Genomic DNA, 22302 nt, shown 5'->3' on the forward strand with positions numbered 1-22302 from the left:
GCACTTTCTAGCCTAAAGGCCGAGGGTATAAAAACATCGTTGGTAAGAGGACTTTTAGGACAAATTTTAGGGAAAACATCATAACTATCCTCTACAAGCCCCTAAATTGCATTTACGCGAAACTTTTGGACTTTTGTGCGGGAGACACCCGAAAGATTTGTCCCATTTATGTAGGGCTTGTTATGGACGAAATTTTATCATTTGCAAAGCTTCGATCAAATCGGAGACCCCACTTGTTATGTATTGTGCTTATCAATAATTTTAGTTTGTGTCGGCAGGGTTTCTTAGATATTTAGGTTCGTTATCTCAGGAAGTCATTGTAATCAGGACCACAATGTAGTCACAATCGTAATTCGGACAGACATGGTCAGATCGACTTAACATTTTCTGAATCGGATTTGATTTTGACATATATGGGGTATAAAACCAATTTTTCTGATCGTGACAAAGTGTGAATATATTTTAATGAGTCTGCTATAGGCTATAAGACACCTTAAAGGGCCTTCTTTAGGATAGAAGATGCGTTAGGGTTCTCTTGCGGAATAGAATATGTCTTAAGAGGTCTCCTCCAAACTCCCTAAATAACGGAAGTCATATAAAGAGATCTCCTTTAGAATAGAAGACCCCTTAAAGATAGCCTTTAGAATAGTAGAGGCTTTAAGGGGTCTCGTATAGAGTGGAAGATGTCTTAAGGACATTTTTACAGATTAGAAGACTCCTAAATTGCCTTTCATATAGAATAGCGGTCGCCTTAAGTGGTCTCCTATGGAATAAAAGACGTCTTAATCCAATCCCTGCGGAAGATTTGAGAAACAATTTTTAAATTTTTACTTTATCGTTCTTTTAGGACATGAAGTGGAAGTCAAATGACGGAAACATAAGAGACAAAAAGATAGCGGGATTCATTTACAGTTAGAAAAATACTAATATTAATATAAATATGTTCAATTTGAAGATTTATTATTCTATAGAGTAAATGGCTACAAACTTTACAAGTCGTAGCATATGGTACCACCGCAGGATTTGGGTTAAGGGGTCTCCTATATAATAACAGACGTCTTGTGTGGTCTCCTATAGAATAGACGCCTTCAAGTGTCTCCTAAAGAATAGAAATGGTTTCCTATAGAATAGAAAACGCCTTAAAAAAAAAAGATTAAGGCTGTCCCCAATAGAATAAAAGGCGCCATTAGAGGATATACTATAAAATAAGGGATTTTTTAATCAGAAAAACTAAGGACGACCTTTTGAATGTCGAAAAACTACAAAACGAAACCAATAAACTGTATTATAGATGCCATGACGTAAAGCATAAGTTTAGTTGCGGATTTGTAGTTAGTCGGAGACTAAAACATCTGCTGTCCAGCTTTACCCCAGTGAATAAAAGACTTGCTGCAATTCGAATAAAAGCTAAATTCTTCAAAATCAGCTTTATTTGCACTCATGCTCCCACTGAAGACAAGGACGAACAGCCCAAAGATATATTTTACGAGCGCTTAGAAGAAATATATGACCGTTGCCCTGCCCATGACATTAAAATTATTCTAGGCGATTTTAATGCCAAAATTGGAAAGGAGAATATCTTTGGCCCAACAGTCGGGAATTTCAGTCTCCACAGTGAAACATCTGACAATGGTATGAGGCTGATAGACTTTGCAGCAGCAAAAAACATGGTAGTTAGCAGTACCAGATTTAATCATCTCAATATTTATAAGGGCACCTGGCTGTCTCCAGTTCAAAGAACAAGTAATCAAATTGATCATGTTGTCATAGATGGAAGACATTCATCGAGCGTGTTGGTTGTACGATCGTTCCGAGGCTCAAACATTGATTTGGACCACTATCTTCTTGCAGCAAAGCTACGTACCCGTCTAAACGTTGCAAATAAAGCAGGAACAGGAACATAGGCTGCAAACACAACAGATAGCCACAGCATATTCCATTCAACTAGCCCAATTGCTTAATGAGAGCACTCCTTGTCCCGATAACATAACAACACAATGGCAAAATATTGCCCACTCCATGCAAACAGCCGCAAAATCCATACTTGGATACCAGAGACCTCCACAAAGAATTCATGGTATGATCAGGAGTGTTGTGCTGCTACCGAAAAGAAAAATGCGGCCTATAGAGCAAGAGAGAGATATCGGGAGAAAAGGAGAGAAGAGAAACGTACAGGAGCCAGAATAAAGTCCGAAAATTCTACCAAAGAGTGAAACATTCATTCGGCTTTGTAAGATGACTTTAACTGATACTAGGTCCTCAGTTAAAATTGGCAAGAACCTCTCCGAACAGTTCAGTACCAAAAGAGGTTTCAGACAAGAAGACAGCCTTTCGTGTGACCTATTCAACATTTAGCTGGAAAAGGTAATACGAGATGCAAATGTCAAAAGAAGTGACACAATTTACACCAATATGTTACTTGCTTATGCTAATGATATAGACATCATGGGACGATCAGTAAAGGAAGTAACTGATATCTTTAGGAAGGTCGAACCAGAATCTGCGAAAGAATTGGAGATCTTTTCTTAGTTCGGTCTATGGAACAAATGTTCTGTAATGGGCCAGCTAGTAAGTAAGTAATATGTGTTGTTCAATCCCTGACTATCAGCACATGTGTGGTTCAATCCCTCTCAGCATAATATTCGCTTACATTTCCTGAGTATTTCAGCTATGAAAAACTTCTTCACAAGTGGTATCGTAAGGCACGCAGTTCGGACTCGACGATAAAATGTAGATCCCATATCATTGAGCCAATATGAATCGGCATGCACTCAATGATTTGACAGAAGTCTCCCAGAAGGGACAAGGTAGACTTCTCTCATACCAACGTATGTACCCCGAATCAATATAAACTCACTGATATGAAACCTACTTACTGTTTATCGCCTATTCCGAACGGTATATTATTACACTGTGGGATATTTTGTTATATAGGACATTTTAATGGAAAATATTTCTTCAAAGAGTGGTCGAAATATTATTTTAAATTTCCCCAAAACTTCATTTGAAACAGATTTATTGTATTTCCTCTTCTCAAGTTACTTCTTTGAAAACTTTTGTTAGACTGTCACGATCGATGGCATTGTACTGCTCTTTATAAAGCACTCCGTGGAAGCTCGTTTCAATCCACAAGACCAATTCGCATATCCAACTTGCTTGATCAAATTTGTATGGAAAAAAGAAATTGATGTTGTATTTCAACATGTTTGATATCTCAAACAATACATGTTGTCTACGAACATAGCAATCGAACTTGTTGCCCAGCATAATTTACATAAAAGCAAAGACGATTAAATAAACTATATTTTCCATTAAGATTCTCAAAAACAAAGAAACAGTGAACAAATTTGGCTACTATATTAAAAATATAGATGACGTTTGAATATCTTAAATAACTTGTTTATGATTAATTATATTATTAATTAATGACCAAACGCAGGCATAGAATAATAAGTAAAACTATTATTTTTAAGCTTTAGGCTATTTTTTTAATGTCTTGACCATAATGCCTATTTGAAGACAATTTGTATAGCCTACCTAGAAATTATAAATCAATTTGAGATCAATATAATAACAGTTATGATAAGTTATTTGAGAATTGAGCTATTCCAAGAATAACAAACCTGAGTGTTATCAATGTTCAAAATTGTCCTTACCTGAAAATAGATAAAACATTATTTATAAGTTAAGTGTCATAAAAAGCATATTGGCCAATAAATAACTAAAGTCTATAATATTTCGTCTAAACGTATGTGAGGTTGACAGAAGAAAATCTATAAGAATTGCTAAGATTGTTTTTGCAATATTTATATGTTCTTCAATATTCCTTTTTGTTTCTAACCCACGTAGCTTGTATTAAAATAATGACGTTCGCCTACTCTTTCTTGTATATTTATTATTATTATTTTTTTTTTTTTGCAAGTAGCTAAACCAGTCTCCAATACAATTTTGAAAACATTAATCATGTTTATGTCATAAATAATGTGTTAAAACAACATAAATATTGCAACTAACTTAAACTAGAGATTTTAGCACGTTTTTTTTCTTTCGCTAACAAGCAAATTGACCATTTAAATCATCTTTGAAATATAATCATCAATTAGTAAGAATAATTTCTTCAGAATAGATAAATATTCCCGGATTAAAAATAAAAGAGATTTTAAAGAAACTAAAAGCACTATCACAAACATTAACTATCATAATTATTATCCATTATTATTTTCTCATTATGTTAGAATAAATGAATCATTTTGCAGTGAATCTCCAACAAATATTTAATGGGACTGGTTTAAACAAAGAGCATATGTGAACGAAATGTAAACCTGATTTACGATGGCACGTTTTTGTACGATTTAACGTACAAAGAACACTTAGTTGTTGTTATAGCAGCATATAAAACCTAGGTAGAAGCATATGTCGGTGGGTTGGAAGCATGGCCCAATTACAGGTCCCCCGTCAAAATCAGATGATTTCGATTTGGCCTGTCAAAATTCATATTTATCATTTGAATTCGCTGTGAGGCATTGAAATGTCAAACTGTACAGAAACAGGTAGATGTATCTCGAAAAGAATAAAACAAATACAAAACATTAAGTTGTACACGTAAAATGTCAACATTTGTCGTGTTTGTTATGAGAATTTAATTAACAATAACTTCTTTTAGCAGTTCAAATACGATCAGCTGGTAGTTTCTGTTTCGTCAAACAAAAATAACTACGGTAACAACTGGTGTGTCTTTTTACTTACTAAATGTTGCTGAAACTATTTTTTCAGCAACTTTCGCTTTATACAACTGTCAAAATTTGAAACATTTTGAAACAATTATTACAAATGATCGAGTACGCAGACACACTTGTTTGCTCTGTTCCAGAACCTGCAAGAAGCTATTATTTTTTACTACGATATCATTTTTTCCTTTAAGTTATCGAAAAAATAGTAAAAATTAGTAGATTCTTGCAGTCTGTTCCAGTCCAAATGTTTTCTCGGAAAATGTTTTGTATGTATCTGCCTGAATTGACAGAAAAGAAATTCGACTAAAAAGAATTTTTTCGCCTCTGTTTATGAATTGTAACATTTCAAATCTTCGTTTTTCTTTGTATTCGCTTGCTGGAGGACCTGTATTGGGCCATGGTTGGAAGCCACTGGCCGAAACACTATGGTTTCGGGTCATTCCGGTACGAAAGAACCCGATGCCGAGGAATTGAATGAACACTTAGTGTGTGATGCCTTGCCACAAAACTCGTAATAGGAATTTGGCCTTACTGTCTTTAGCAATATTGTAGCTCTAAACTAGTAGAACTTATCTTTTGAACAGACCACATAAGAAAAACTCCATCTAGGGCATCAAAATCACTAAAATATGGAAAATTTTACATAATTTCTGGAATTCTGGTTGGTATCAGCTAAACTATTGGGAGTTGAACCAAATAACCTTTTGCAAAAATCATCCAAATAATGTTCTCAGCAATTCTTCAGAACATTCTGAAAGTCTAAAATGCTTATTTCATGTTGTTTCAGCGGTATTTGGTATCATATCATTTACAACACCCATTTCAAACACCTTTCTAGCGAACACTTTATTTTCGCATTTGGGATTTCACAACATTATTGACAAATTTATTAAATCGTCGTTGAAAAAATATATTAAAACCACGTGACAGAGGCATTTTACAACAATGGAATGTTCTGAAAAGTTGTGTATCACATTCTAGAGAACATTTTTTTAAAGGAAAATAATAAGAAAAAATTAACAGTTTTGGCGATATGGTGCGAAATGTATAAAAATTAGGGAACTTTTAGATATATTTTGAAATTTCAGACAATATTTCTTGAAATATTTTATTCTTGTTCTTATCTACAAATTTGCTTCAGAGGTCAGAAGCAGATTCGCATTGGTTTCAGAGATATAGCCCCGAATTTCTTTAAAAACGCAATATTTAACCATATTTCGATGGGGCCATAAAATCCGAGCTGTGTCTGACACAACAGACCCCAACTAGAGGTTTTTGTCGTTTGGGTCTGTACTTTCAAAAAATCCTCAGTTCGAATTGTTTACACAAGATCACCTTAAAAATGTTGCACATTGTATTCGGACATAACCTGTTTCAGACAATTTTGAGTCGAACTAGCAATGTCCGCCCGTCTGTCTTACTCGCTGGAGCGCACCACAACATTCGAGCGGATCAACTGATTCGGTCCAAACTTTGGGTTTCGTAATAATTTGTCCAAACTTTGATAAAGTTCGAAGATGGGCAATATCGGTACACTCTCACGCAAAATTTATATTTTCTTTGCTAACGTTATTGTGCAACTCTCGATTTGGTCCATACTTTGCACATCGTAAGTTTTTATTGACTGGCTGAAGCGCACGATAACACTCGAACGGATCAACTGATTCGGTAGAAAATGTCGATCTCGTAATATATTGTCCAAACTTAGAACAAGTTCGAATATGGTCTATATCGGTCCCAGTCCATCTGGCACCTCTCACACTCTTTTAAATTATTTCGGAACAAGTAAAAAAGTATCAGTCGGCTTTACCTTCAGCCTATGTGAATTTAAACTTTCATCTACGGACAGGTCGAATGTATTTCGAGTCTTTTCTGAATTTTGTCTATTTTGGATGTGGACCACTGGTCATTTCAGTGGGTCATCGTATAACTTTTGGACCAGTATGACAGGAAGTATGGACTTGTCCATGAAAACATAATATCGTTATAAACCACTGCCGACCAAGAAGAGGGCACACAAAATTGGGAACTTTTGACAGTGTGTTAGTAAAGTTGTATGCATATTTGCTCTCTTTTGTGCCGTCTTTCTTTGTGTTTGGGTCGTGTTTGTGTGAATTGCCGAAAAACTTCGTAACCAGCGACAAATGGCTGTTCGGCAATGCTATAAACAGGACCACAACGAACAGCATCGGCAAACATTTCCAAAGTATCGAACAGACCCTAAACTGCACTTAGACACAAATGTTGAATTTTTGTGAGGGAGGTACCCTAGGGAGAGGACCGATACGGGCCGAAATAAACTAAATTTAGACAAACTATTAGGAGATCCAAAGTTAGGACCAAATCACATGCCCCCGTTCAAGTTGAAGTTGTGGGCCGGTATTGCCCATCTTCGAACTGAAACTAAGTTTGAACAAAATATTACGAAGGCCAAATTTTGGACCGAATCGGCAGATTTGTTCGAGAGTTATCGTGCTCTCCAACCGCTACATATGGTCCTATAGGGGTTTTTACGCCATTCGGGCTGTTTTCTCAAGCAGTATGTATTTGCCCCTGGAAAAACTTTTACCGTCGTAATTGAGACAGCGAATACAAGTTTCTTCAATAAAAATTAAAGAGATTCTAGAGCAGGTCTTAAAGTTAACTTATACGAAGTTTTCTGTGGGAGGTACATGAAGGAGTGAACAAATATATACCATATTTGAACCTCATCTATACCTGGTAGATATATTAGGATGTGTAAAGTATGGACCAAATCGGTCACCCCTTTCAAGAGTTATCGTGCGCACATTTTTTCCGAACATTTTTGAACCTTTGTGGGGGAGGTACCCGAAGGAGTAGGCAGATAGGGCTTATCTTCGAACTGAAACTAAGTTTGAACAAAATATTACGAACACCAAATTTTGGACCGAATCGGCAGATCCGTTCGAGAGTTATCTTGCGCTCCAACCACTATACCGGAAGGAGTGGACCGATATAACCCATCTTCGAACTTAAACTACGTTTGGACAACATATTAGGAAAGGCAAATTTTGGACCGAATCGGTCCAATGTTCGTCCGTCTGTCTGTCTGGCTGGAGCGCACGATAACTCTCAAACAGATCAACCGATTCGGTCCAAATTTTGGCTTTCGTAATATTTTGTCCAAAATGAGTTTAAGTTCGAAGATGGGTTATACCGGGTCACTCCTTCTGGTCCTCTCCAACAAAAATTCGAAAATGTTCGGAAAATGTGAGCGCACGATAACTCTTGAAAGAAGTGACTGATTTAGTCCATACTTTACACACCCTAATATATCTACCAGATAAAGATCAGGTTCGAATATGGACTATATTTGTCCACTCCTTCGGGTACCTCCCACACACTATTTTGCATAAGTTCACTTTAAGACCGACAAAAATCTGTAAAATTAAAACGCAAAATTATAAATGAAAATTTGATGTAATAGTTGACAACACTGTTGCTATCGGTAGAACTTTACGACTACTTTTTATTGGTCGCTAATTTACCGAATAATATCGATAATTGCCGAAATTAATTAATAATTAATTTTACCGATTTTTGCATGTAACACAAAAAATGAGTTAGAGAATCGCACTACATGGGCTGAATTCTTGTTCTATGAAAATTTGAAATGAAAACTTTTATAAAGGAAGTAAATGTCAAATTAAAAAAATCTTAAAGGAAATATTTTTCATTTCAAATTTTCATAGAACAAGAATCCAGCCCTTCTCTCGAATCATTTTGATTTTTTCTTGAAGCAACTGCCTCAATTACGACGGTAAAAGCTTTTCAGGGGTATGTCCGTACTTCTTGAGAAAACAGGCCGAAAGGTGCAAAAACCCCTATGGCACCATATGTAGTGGCTGCAGACACGATAACTCGCGAATTGATCAACCGATTTGGTCCAAAATATCCTGTATTTTTAGCTTCATTATCTTTATAATTGCTGTACAACTTTCGGTTGGTGCTAAAATTCTTAGTATTTAAGTTAATTTCACTATGCAACACTGAAAATGCAAACAACTTCTAGTATGCATTTTTTGAAAGTACATATTTAGACTACAAAAACCATACTAGGGTTTTGTCCTGTCAAATACAGTTCGGATTTTATGGCCTCATCTAAACCGGGCTAAATCTACACTTTTTTGCATATATCAGGCCTTTATCTCAGAAACGAATAGGAATTTGGCCTTACTGTCTTTAGCAATATTGTAGCCCTAAACTAGTAGAAATTATCTTTTTAGAAAAACTCCATCTAGGGCATCAAAATCCATGAAATATAGAACATTTTACATAATTGCTGAAATTCTGGTCAGTACCGGCTAAACTATTGGGAGTTGAACCAAGTAACCTTTGCTAAAATCTGCCAACTAAAGTTCTCAACAATTCTTTAATACATTCTGAAACTCTAAAATGTTTACTTCATGTTGTTTCAGCGGTATTTTGCATCATATCTTTTACAACACGTATTTCAAACACAGTTCACACCAACAGTTTATTCTCGCATTTCGGATTTCACTACATGATTGACATTTTTATTAAATCGTCGTTGAAAAATGTACTGAAAATAACGGCATAGAGGCATTTTACAACAATGACAAGAGTTGTGTATTACATTCCGGGGAATATTTTTCCAAAAGAAAATATTCAGAAAAAATTAACGGTTTTGGAGATACGGAGCGAAATGTATAAAAATTGTGGCATTTTTGCATATATTTTGAAATTTGAGGCAATAAATGTATTTTTTCGAGTTCATTATTCCTCCAAATATGTTATTCTTATCCTTATCTACAAATTTGCTTCAGAGGCCAGAAGAAGATTCGCATTGGTTTCAGAGATACAGCCCCGAATTTCTTTAAAAACTCAATATTTAGATGGGGCCATAAAATCCGAGCTGGATCTGACACAACAAAACCAACTAGGGTTTCTTGTCGTTTGGGTCTGTACTTTCAAAAAATCCGCAGTTCACCTTAAAAATGTTGCACAGTGTTTATTTATTTTGCTTCAGTAATGTAAACGTGGTTCATTGTTTTGTTATTTGGTGGTTTTAAATTGTCGACCGAATGGTATCTGAAGCTGCGTAATTAGTTTCTTAATAGCTCTTTTTGTGTCTGAGATATAATTCAATTAAATAATAATTTCATTAGGTGTGCGACTTTCGCTTGGATCCACTGTAAATCCAACACTAACTGTCGGTCGGTTTATGTACTTGCATAATTTGCAGTCTGATCTTCCATGGTCAGAATTTTAGAAAATTTCATCTTCCATTGCGGTTGAATAAATAGATCATATGGGCATATATATTTAAAATTTTTGTTATACAGTGTACAGTGTGCATAATTTATTTAAATGCTTCTTCACCAGTTCTGTCCACACCTTACAATTATTGTATTATCTGTATTTATATGTTCTGCATATTTCATTCATGTTGACATCAAAATATTAACCTCAATCCCACGGTGTCAATTGATGATCTTCTGCAAAAATACAAAAAACGACCCCTACGACTTATTGAATTATGTAATTTGATAATCATCTACTTAATCAATAAAATAAAAACTAAAATATAATAAAATATTTTTGGTGACATGACCTGACAAAAGTTTTTATTAAAATCAAATTCATCATTTTTTTGTTTGCAACTAACCCCTTGCAAATTATCGAACACCAAAGAAAAGGAAGCAACAAAACATGTGTGACACTTAAACCTCTTTTATTTCCACGATATTGTATTTTTCTTTAAACACACTATTCAGTAATGCTTTGTTTTTTAATCATATTTTCTGCTATAAATTAAATGGTAATTTAAGCACAATATTTTACTGCTAAAATATGGTTTCACCGAAAATGGCATTAATAGCTTGCACCGTGGTGCGATTTTGAATGCATCGTTAATCATTTTCAAAGCAATAGACATCAATTTTCCACCGTTTGGTGACTGATAGGGGGTGGTGGAAAGTAATAAATGTTTTGTCTTTTTCATCTTAAAAATTTATCGATTTTGATGCCATTGTTAAATTGTCAAAGTTTTAAAGTTTTCTTGTTGTACACCGAAATGATATTAATTAATTCATCCATCTATGCTGTTGGGCTATAGTTCCGTTTTAGTGTTTGATGGAAACATTTGCATAAATTCAATGCACTTCTTTGAGAAACAAAAAAAAATCTAACAATATATCTAAACAGGTAAAAGAAAAGAGAAATAAAATACGCGATCATATAAAAAATATAAATTTATGAGAATTTAATGCAAATTTATTATCGTTTTCTGACATGAAATGATATACAATCAAAACATCAACACAAAGAGACAATGGGAAGATTCATTTGTATTAGTATTACATCTTAAGATATTTGAGAGATAATTTATCTAAAAAAATTAAATTATTTGTTTTATAAAATGCATAGTTTAATTTCAATTTTAATAAGACCGCGAATGGTAACTTCGAATTCATTGATTATTTTTTAATATTTTCGCAATTACGTTTGAAGTGTATTATGTACTGAGAACATTATTATAAGTACATAATACCGAATGTTGCGGGTCTACTTCTTATCCAAGAACAATATCATCCAATATCAATATCATATGTTTTCAATAGAACTAATCACGAAGAATATAAACAAATTATCGGTTTGATTAATCGAAACCAACAATTAACGCAAATTTTTTGTGAATTAAAATTCATTCAGTATTCTTTACAACTAGTTTTTTTTTACTTAGCTATGAGGAAGTTGCAATTGGTGATGTCGTTTTAATCATTGATTGAATTTAATCAAAGATTTAATACATTTGAGCAATATATCAGGGTGAGTAAGAAATCAGGGATATTTATGAAATAATCGATATCCGTGTATATGTGATTGACTCTGCACATGGTGAGTGGAGGAAAGCCCTACTCCATATACATATGTATGTAACGGAAAGATAATGAAATACCATCCGCGGAGCAAAATAAAAAATTTCTCCACCTTTCATTAAGGGATCGACTGGTAGGCGTCTGACTCTCAGGTCTTTTGCAGGTAGCAACCAATACCCTATGACTTCAAAAGGGATTGACAGGAGTTTTAGAAACTAAAAGTCGAAAACGTTTTAATACATTTAAGAAATGTTTTAATAAATTACCGTATCGTTTACACAACGTAAGCTATTTCAATAAACGTATGAATTACAGCCTTTTTACGCAATCGAACATTTTTTAAATAAATTCATTTTTATGAGCTTTATGAAGTTTTTTATGCCCTACACCACTACGTGTAGGGCATTAAAGGTGGTTTTGGTAAAAAATCTCACCTTTCCAATGATGCATACTGTGGCGGCTTGAAAATACTCAATTATTATTTACTTTACAAATATTATTTTTATTTCATCAAGTTGCCTTTGGCTTTGTAATTTTCTATTATCAACTTAGCATTGATTTTCATAATTTATGTATTTTGTGACAAACAAAATAATTTTCATTTTTCTAGTTAGTTCTAATTTGTCTTTTGAAAAATAAACATTAAATTTTTTATAAAATTAAATTGTTGTGGATTTATTCATTTTTACCCAACACAACTGTCATTCAATTCATCATTCATCTACTAAAACCGCGGATATAGATACCTTGAAAATCGGAAAATCAGCAAAAATATATTTTGACAAATACGCGTACTAAACCGCGATTTTCTTTAAAAAATTTTACATAAATGGAATCCTTTACTCGCGATTATAATATTTGCAAAAACACGTGTCATAGAAAAACAGAGATACGCGAATAATATGGGTATTTCGCCAAAAATTGAATGTGGAGGCACATCCGCGGTTTTTGATAATCTATTTGAAATAGGTGTATATTGACGTATTTTTGATGGGCGCTGATGAAACCGGATGCGCATCAAAATCGTATGCACTTTGCGCGACTTTTACCAACTTTAAGGTTTTTTGCAGAGCATGATGCACCTGCATAAATATTGAAAGAGATTGATTCGCTTTATCCAAAATCGGATGCGCATCAACCGACTTTAACTAATTCGAGAGTCACAGGCTTTTTAATTTTCATATCTTTTAAATGATTGTAATTTCAATATTACTCTTAATTTCCTATCCTTATAAGTAATGACAGTAAGCAGTTAAGCTTTCACGATGGTAAACCATATATTTTGAACAAGTTTTAGCAGTATACTTTAATTTATGTATTAGATTTTAGCGTAATAGTTTTATTTTTTCTAATTTTTCGAAACAAACCAAAATATATATTTGTAACAATATTTTCCAACAATGAGTTGTTTCTCTTTTGTTGTTGTTATAATATGCAATTTATAAAGCCAATTTTGGTTTCACATTTTTTTACGCGTTGTCTAGTTTCTGTACGTATTTTTAATTTAGTTTTTAGAGGTTTATACGGACCTTGAGTTAGTATAATTTGAATTTATTGCCAGATTTTTATAATCTTTTTTTTTTGGTTTGCCGCGAAAATTAAAACACATTTTGGAAATTTTGGTGCATCTACGGATGGATATCAAATGATGTTACTGATATATGATTACATTTTCTCAATACAAAAAATACAAAAAAAATTTAAAATATTTTTTCTTTATAAGAGGATAAAAACCGCTATAACTTTTGCGCGCATCGACCAATTTTGTGAACGCGAGCAGATTTGAAACCAGATTTTGTTTCCTTTATATCTATACCAAAAATAGTAAATGTGCTCGCGAAAAATTTTTTTAATTTTTTTTAAATGGAATTGCAAAGGATTTTTGTTATTTGTCATATACACTTTCATACGGGCAAAATGTGCCTCATCGAAATAATGGATTTAGACCCCAAGTATGTTTGGACGAAATGTGTTTCAGACAATTTAAAGTTGATTTAGCCATGTTCGTCCGTAATGGCTTTCGTAATATTATGTTCAAACTTAGTTTAAGTTCGAAGATGGGTTATATCGGTCCACTCCTTCCGGTACCTCCACCACAAAAATTCGCGCACGATAACCACCACAAAAGTTCGCGCACGATAACTCTTGAAGGAAATAACCGATTTGGCCCATACTCTAGTGTGGACTCAATCGGTCCACTCCTTCGGGTACCTCCCACACAAAATTTCGGAAAAGTTCAGTTTAGGACCTGTTCTCGAATCTCTTTGATTTTTGTTGCAACTTGTATTCACTGCCCCCCAGAAGACGGAACAAGTTTCATCAGGGGCAAGTCCATACTTCCTGAGAAAATAGCCTGAAAGATACAAAAAGCCCCTATGACACCGTGTGTAGTGGTTGGAGCTCAAGATAACTATCGAAAGCATTAGCCGATTCGGTCCAAAATTTGGCCTTCGTAATATTTTGTCCAAATATAGTTGTCCACGTTCGTGAAGCGCCGTTAATTTCGGATGAGCGGCGGCGGAACCGATCTGGTAACCCAGTGTAAAAGGACCTACTTGTTTATATCTCAACACCTTTTGAAGATGTCACTAATATTTTTGTTGTTGTAAATTTAGTTACAAGTATAGTTGAATTTTGCTTGTAAATGCGCGCCGACGCTTTTTGATTAAAAATTATTAAATATTGTTGAGTTATCATTGTTCGAGCCCGTAATTATATTTGGCGCTATTGCTTTTTGTAAATTAATAATTCGATTAATTTAAAATAACTTTGAATTTTATATAAATATAAACATTTTCGGAATTGCATATAATAAAAGGAAAGTGTTTCTTTCTTCGGGAATAAAAAAAGTGTTTTTATTCCTTTTTATACCCTCAGCCTTTAGGCCAAGGAGGATATATACACTTTGATACGATGAAAATGTGCCTCATCGAAATAATGGTTTTAGACCCCAAGTATGTTTGGACGAAATGTGTTTCAGACAATTTGGAGTCGATCTAGTCATGTCCGTCCGTCTGTCTGTCTGTCTGTCTGTCTGTCTGTCTGTCCTGCTGGCTGGAGCGTGCGATAACTCTCGAACGGATGAACCGATTCGGTTCAAATTTTGGCTTTTGTAATATTTTGCCCAAACTTAGTTTAAGTTCGAAGATGGACTATATCGGTCCACTCCTTCCGGTACCTCCCCCACTAATGTTCGAAAATGTTCGGAAAATTTGTGCGCACGATAACTTTTGAAGGGGGTAACCGATTTGGTTTATACTTTGCCCATTGTGAAATATGTACCAGACTTAGATGAGGTTCCAATATGGACTCAATAGGTCTACTCCTTCGGGCACCTCCCACACAAAATTTCGGATAAGTTCAGTTTAGGACCTGTTCTCGAATCGCTTTGATTTTTATTTTAGCAACTTGTATTCACTGCCCCCCATACGACGGTACAAGTTTTATCAGGGGCAAGTCCAAACTTCTTGAGAAAATAGCCTGAAAGTTTCACAAAACCCCTATGACACCGTGTGAGGTGGTTAGAGCGCAAGATAACTCTCCAACGGATCTGCTGATTGGGTCCAAAATTTGGCCTTTGTAATATTTTGTCCAAACATAGTTTAAGTTGGAACATAAGCCATATCGGTCCACTGCTTCAGGTACCTCCCCCACAAAATTTCAAAAATGTTCGGAAAAATTGTTCGAACGGTAACTTTTGAAGGGAGTGGCCGAATTGGTCCATACTTTACACATCTTAATATATCTACCAGATATAGATCAGGTTCAAATATGAACTATATTTGTCCACTTCATCCAGTACCTCCCAAACAAAATTTCGGATAAGTTCACTTTAAGACCTGCTATCGAATCACTTTTATATTTGTTGAAGCAACTTGCATTCGCTGCCTTAATTATGATGGTAAAAGTTTTTTCAGGGGCAAACCACACTTTTTAAGCAGACAGCCCGAAGGGAGTAAAACCCCCTATGGCACCATATGTAGTGGCTGGAGATCGACTTCCGTAATAGTCAATGTCGATCCATTCCTTTAAGTAATTCCCCCGCAAAACTTCTGCTCTTTAATCTAATCAACATTTTTGTCGGTTCATACGTTCAACAATTTTAAAACCCTCTAATACATACGTTTTTTGGAAAAAAAAAATTGTTTCAATATACACAGGCTGAGGGTATATCTCTGTCGGCCAATCCGACTGATACTTTTTTTACTTGTTTATTTGCTTTTCGCTATTGTGCCTTTTTTCCTCTCTTCGTTGGCTCCAGCGTTGCTCCCCAGTTGCCGCTTTATTTTGTTGTTGGGATTTTGCCCAGTTTTGTTTCAGAACAAAACAATAGTTTAAGTTCGAAGATAAGCCATATCGGTCCACTCCTTCAGGTACCTCCCCCACAAAAGTTCAAAAATGTTCGGAAAATTTGAAGGGAGTGACCGATGTAATCCATACTTTGCACATCCTAATATATTTACCAGATATAGATCAGGTTCGAATATGGACTATATTTGTCTACTCCTGCTGGTACCTATCACACAAAATTTCGGATAAGCTCACTTAAAGTCCTGCTCTCGAATCACTTTGATTTTTGTTGAAGCGATTTGCATTCGCTACCTTCATTACGACGGTAAAAGTTTTTTAGGGGCAAGCCCATATTTCATGGGAAAACAGCCCGAAGGGTGTAAAAAACCCATATGTCACCGTATGTGGCGGTCGGAGAGCACGATAACTTTTGAACTGTTCATCCGATTTGCTACAACATTTGGTCTTCGTCATATTATATCCAAACGTAGTTTCATGGGCAATACCGCTCCTCAACTTCCGGTACTTCTCCATAATATTTAAAAATGTCACTAAAATGCTAGGACGATATCACTTGAATGGGGCAACCAATTTGGTCCTAACTTTGGATCTCCTAATATTTTGTCAAAATTTAGTTTAACTTCAAAAATGGCCAACCACACCAAGTTCAACATTAGTGCAGTTAATTCCTAATCCACATTTTTGTCGGCAAGTCAGGTCGGCAAAGGGCCACTCAATTCTGAAGAGACCTTAAATACATTCGATCTGTCCATAGGTGAAAGTTTCACTTCACATTGGCTGAGGGTATATATCTGTCGGCAAAGCCGACTGACACTGTTTAACTTGTTAATTTTCACAAACATAAATCAACGAAAAATTAAATACAGATGATTGATTATTTTCAGGAAGAAGAAGAAGAGTTGCAAGTGGTTGCAAGAAGAAATTTGTCCAGCAAGAATTTGCAAACTCTCAGTAAAAGAACTGTCAAAATGTCTCTCTTTTGCTGACTTATTGTGCTAACAGACGAATTTCAGCAACAATTGGTACAAATTGTTACAAATTTTAGGGTAACCAGACGGACCTATCAAAATCGACGTGAACAAAACCGCTAACTGGCATATCACTCCGTTGAACATTTTGGCGCATATTCACATCGTTGCACAGTGCGAAATATGGGAAGTTTAGTGGAACTTTAAGGAATTTTGAAGTACATAAAATTAATTAAATTTTTATTGAATTCGTTCGTTGAATTCGTCAGTTTGGCCACTTAAAAATGCACTTAAAGTTGCCATTTTGTTTCATAATTTTTTTTTTTAAGAAATATAATTTGGATTCATTAAAAAAATAGCGTGGCGGGGACAAATGGTAAGTCAGTATTCCATGATTTATTTTTTTTAATATTTTAAAAAACTATTATGATATTTTACTCTTTAAAAAATGCAAAAAAACTCTTATTGTTTTCATGCAATTTTAATAGGAATAAAGTGCTAAAGTGCCACAAGAAATAATTTTTGAAAAAAAAAATTTTTCATCTCATACATTTTTTCAAAAAATTATATTTTTAAAATCGATTTGTGCGTAAACTTTTTTTATATTTCAATGGAATAAACGATAGCGTAGTGATTATTAGGCAAAAGTTCATTCATCCCTGCTACAGGAAATCATTTTTGAGAAAAAATGTCAAAAAGTCATAACCCTAACCAATACACGTTAAAAATTGTAATGCAGTTCCAACCTGAACTTGATTTGGGAGGCATTATTAATAATAATGGTAATTAATGGTACAGAACTGCTAAATAGGCCAATAAACATTATAGATACAAATGAAAACAAAAAATTATCGACATTTTACTCTTTAATGGATGTGTAGGGTTGTGGGGCTTCATCCAGAAGTGGACCTATGTTGACAGATTTTATGTGAGGAAGATGTTTATTCGCTAATATCTTAAAATGTACATTTGCATCAAAATCGGATGCAATTTTTGTCTTCAACATTTAAAATACCAAACATGAAGGAATCCGTCCTGTGGGGGCTATACCAAAAAACGCGTATTTACGGTGATAATATTTCGCACAGTGGTTTTCTTTCTACGAAGAACATAAAATGCCAAAATACAAACAAATACATTGGAAAATGTAACATTTAAAATAGGTCCCATCTACCGGTACCGTTCAATGTTGGCTATACCTAAACGCGAACCTATAATGAAAATATTTTGTACATAAGTTTTCTATCCGCTGTAAACTGAATATACCAATTTGCAGCAAAATCGATTGAAAAATTAATGTAAAACGTAAAAAACGACAGCCGGCGTTACATAAACGCTACGGGAAACCGCGGGCCTATGTGGCCCAATTTGAGCCAAACACTAACCACTAATATAAGAGACATTTTTGCAAAATTTTAGGAATCTACGAACTTTACTTTAAAAGTTATTAGTAAAGTTCGGCTAAATTGGTCATATTTCGCACTGTGCGTTGCTGTAATGATTTTTTTCTCAATGTTGAATAATGCTGAAAATGATAAAAGGAAATCAAATATTTGACAGATTTTTTAAGTCCTAAAAAGTTACCAAAATAAAAACGAAGTTACCAACCATAAAAAAGTTACCAATTTTGGTAGAATGTTACCAAGAGTGGCAACTGTGCATTCCATTGTGCAATGCGCGTTCTATTTCGTGTGCCAAACGTCAGTGCCATAAGTCCCGGGCCACACTAGAGTAATTTCACTGAAATTTTGACATGAAATTATGCGTCTCTAGATCGAGTTCCATAGTAGAGTAAAATCATGAAATTGCTGTAGTGGGGAATTCGACCTAAGAACACCTAATTTCATGAAATATTTTAATGAAATTCACTCTAGTGTAGACCGGGACTAAGATAGACCGGGACTAAGTTTCGTTAATCATTGTTTTATTCTAGCTAGCTAAGTCTGATGTAGTCTGTCCTAGGTGGTGGGGCTGCCATCTATCGTTGCCCAGAAACAACGCCTCCTTGAATTTACAGTTGTTGGGGTCTTTGTTTATTAGTGTTGTCATTTTCCTCAGGGTGGCGTTATCTCCATTTTGTGTTATCCTCATGTGTTGGTGTTGATGACGAGGTTGGTTACTAGAATGTCCGAGGGCCTTGGATGGATTTCGTCTGGATGGGGATATAAACCTCTTGTTACAAATATTTGAAAACCACTTCGAAATAATTTTTCTCATCCGCTCGAGACCGCGACCCCATAATGTGGCACACTATCCACTGTACTATGCCTACCCTTTGTTTGTTTCTTATGATCTGAACTAATATAAAACAAAATATCCATGTTTTATAATGTTTAACATTTAGTATATACAAATATGGTAGTGTTATCGCTCTACACTGCACCAAATAAGTAAAACCTTTCTTCATTTTAACTTTATGCAATACCCAGGAAATTTTTATACAATTTCAAATATTTCAACGGAAATAAAAAATCCAAATTGAATAAATAAAATGTAACGAAGGTCAAATGATATCAAACAATAATCAGAGGTGTTAAAATAGAGTATCATGTTTAAAAATTAAAACAACAAATGTTTAAAAATACAACAACAAAATTAAAAAGATAAAATGGAATCCCTTGGAGATACATATTAACCAAAAAAAAATGTTGGGCCAATGAACGACAAATTAATTTATGAGTGCATAAAGATACGATTTTTGTCGACATCTCACCCCAAGCTAAGACCCGAGTTAATGATTCAGCTTCAGAAATTAAAGGAAGACAGAAACAAAAGATAAGAAACAAAATCCCCTTTAGATAAACAACAGAAAAAAAACAAAAGGAAAAAAGCAAAATGACAAAATCAAGTCAAACAAAGAGATTATCCAAGAAAAAATATTAGAAACATACTCGTTTTAAACAAGATACATATGTATTTCTTCTAATTGTGGTACTGCGGGGTATGTTATTTTGAAAACATTAACACCCGACATGCTTGGATTTTTGTTTTAGTTAGCAATGCTTGTTTACCGAGGAAATTAATTGGTCAATTAATAAAGCAGCAAATAATGGTAATACAAGAGATTAAAATAGCTACAACAAAAGCAGCAAAAGAGTGTGGAGGAAACCCTCGCAACAACAAAAACACAAAAATCTAAACGCAGCCAGCAAAGAAAGAGCAACTATGGTTAGACATTTGATGGATAATTTGTATCTGCCAAAAAATTGCTTCTCTCTTGATGAAATGTTGTTGGCAAATTATGATTTTTCGATGAGGGGGTCAAAAGCAGAATATTTGTTGGCTATAAAACACTTGGCCATTCCACACTAAATCATCAGTTTCGAATTACATCTGCAAATTAACATTTGTTGGAAGAAGACGATTTATTGCTGAAATCAAGATGCGTTTATTTGTGGTAATAAAAAATGGAATAAAAAAAATCGCATGGATCCCCCCACCTGAAGGATTACCATCAATTTAATGGATTTATTGTTTCTGTTTCTAATTTTAGACTCTGTGTTCCTTGGCTGCCGTTGCCTTGGCTAAGCCCCAATACAACTATGGCAGTGGTGTATCGGGTACCTTTGGTAGCTCAAGTGGAAGTGGAAATTTGGGCTCCATTGCTGGTGGTAACTTTGGCACCAGCTCCATTAGCCGTGGCCCCACAGCCGGCTCTGGATTAATTGCTGGTGGTAGCTCACCTTTTGGTTCCTTGGGTGGAGGCAGTAGTTCCAACTTTGGTTCCAGTTCAGGCTTTGGTTCCAGTTCAGGATTTGGTTCCGGTGGTTCTTTCAGCTCTGGTCCTTCCTTCGGTTCTGGTTCGTCATTTGGCTCCAGTGGTTCTAGCTTTGGTTCCAGTGGCGGCTCTGTTAGTGGTGGTTCAGCTGGTGGTCATGCCGGTTTCGAGGCTCCTTTGGTCCACAAACAATTCATTACCGTCTCCGCTCCTGAGGACAATCAAAACTTGGAAATGACCAAACACTTGGTAATTGGCCGCCCACAAAAGAATTATCGCGTTGTGTTCATTAAGGCTCCATCCTCCAGCAATGCCAATGTCAAACTTTCTGCCGAATATGCACCCAAAGAAGAAAAGACTGTCATTTATGTGCTGTCCAAGAACGACAACAATTTGGAAGTTAGCGATATTGCCACTCCAGCTCCCACTGTGCCCAGCAAACCTGAAATCTTCTTCATCAAATACAAGACCGAAGAAGAGGCTCAACATGCCCAAAGACAAATTCAAGGTAAGTTTAAGACTATAACCTCAAATAAGAAGACAAATTTAACAAAAAACATTTCGTCTTCTTTTCAGCTGAATATGACAAAATCGAAGGCAGTTCCGAACACACTGACGCCGGTGTTGCTCCCCAACAATCCGTTGTTGGTATTTTGGGTGATTCTGGCAATGCTGGCAGCGGCAGCTTTGGTGGTAGCATTGGCTCCTTTGGTTCCTCTTCCTCCACTGGTGGTTCTTTCGGTAGCAGTGGTTCTTCTACCTCGGGTAGCATTGGTTTTGGCACCACTGGCTCTTCTGGCAGCAGCACCGGCAACAAGGCTTCAGCCTACTTGCCACCCACAACTGTTTAAACTATTTACGGGTCATTAGTAGAATTTTTGTCCAAATGTTAAGTTTTGTTGAAACTGAAAACGAATTTTTAATAAACCAAATAAAAGAAACACATAAAGCTGAGAATATTTTTATGTGGGAAAAGATAAAGTTTTGGGTGAAACGTAATACAAAAAAGGTAGCTACCTAATGCATGATAAAATCTGAAAGAATATCAAAAGGATGGCATTAAGACGAATAATGAAAGGAGAAATTAATTGCGACCGGAATAACCCTCAACGGTCATAAAAACTATTTCAGACAGACCTTAAACTGCACTTAAACAAAAATGTTGAACTTTTGTAAGGGATGTACCCTAAGAAGTGAAGAAAATATTACGAGATCGAATGTTTGGACCAAATAAGTTGCTCCATTTAAGATCTATCACGCATATCATTTTAGCGAATATTTTTAATTTTTGTGGGGCCAGTAAAGAAAGGATTAAACCGATAGGCACCATCTTCGAACGCAGTATCAGGTTGGAAAGTTGTCGTGCGTCCGTACAGTCATTACACAGTTTTACAGCTTTCGGGCTATTTTTCTCAGGAAGTATGGATTTGCCCCGTAACATTATTATCACGTACATATAACAACAACTAATATTATTAAGTACGTACAACAACAACTACTATAAAGGAGCCCTCACTGTCAGCGCTTTGACTACATTTCACTACACCCAACTATTTCTACCTGATACTGGCGCTCTAGTGTATTTTTGCGAATTTCGTTGACACTGCCTACGGCTAATAATTCTCATCGTTTCATACTCCAGGAAGTTAGCTGCACGGGTTGGAACTAAGGGTTGCTCTAAATCCGCCAACGTCGACCTTGGTGTTACCGAG

General features: G+C 35.2%; 2 protein-coding genes across 5 annotated transcripts in view; one reads left to right on the top strand and one right to left on the bottom strand.

The window, feature by feature from the left end:
* The window catches only part of goe (endothelin converting enzyme 1), a 309104-nt gene that overhangs the window by 182899 nt on the left and 103903 nt on the right, over nucleotides 1-22302 (bottom strand). The window lies entirely within an intron of this gene.
* Nucleotides 20255-21441, top strand: LOC141396794 (uncharacterized). Its single transcript, XM_073972452.1, has 3 exons — nucleotides 20255-20269; nucleotides 20366-21098; nucleotides 21167-21441. Exons 1-3 carry the CDS (start codon nucleotides 20255-20257, stop codon nucleotides 21439-21441), a joined length of 1023 nt encoding a protein of 340 aa, XP_073828553.1.

Source organism: Musca autumnalis, unplaced genomic scaffold (genome assembly GCF_047663935.1).
Source record: "Musca autumnalis isolate F117 unplaced genomic scaffold, ASM4766393v1 scaffold_3, whole genome shotgun sequence".
Classification (NCBI taxonomy): domain Eukaryota; kingdom Metazoa; phylum Arthropoda; class Insecta; order Diptera; family Muscidae; genus Musca; species Musca autumnalis.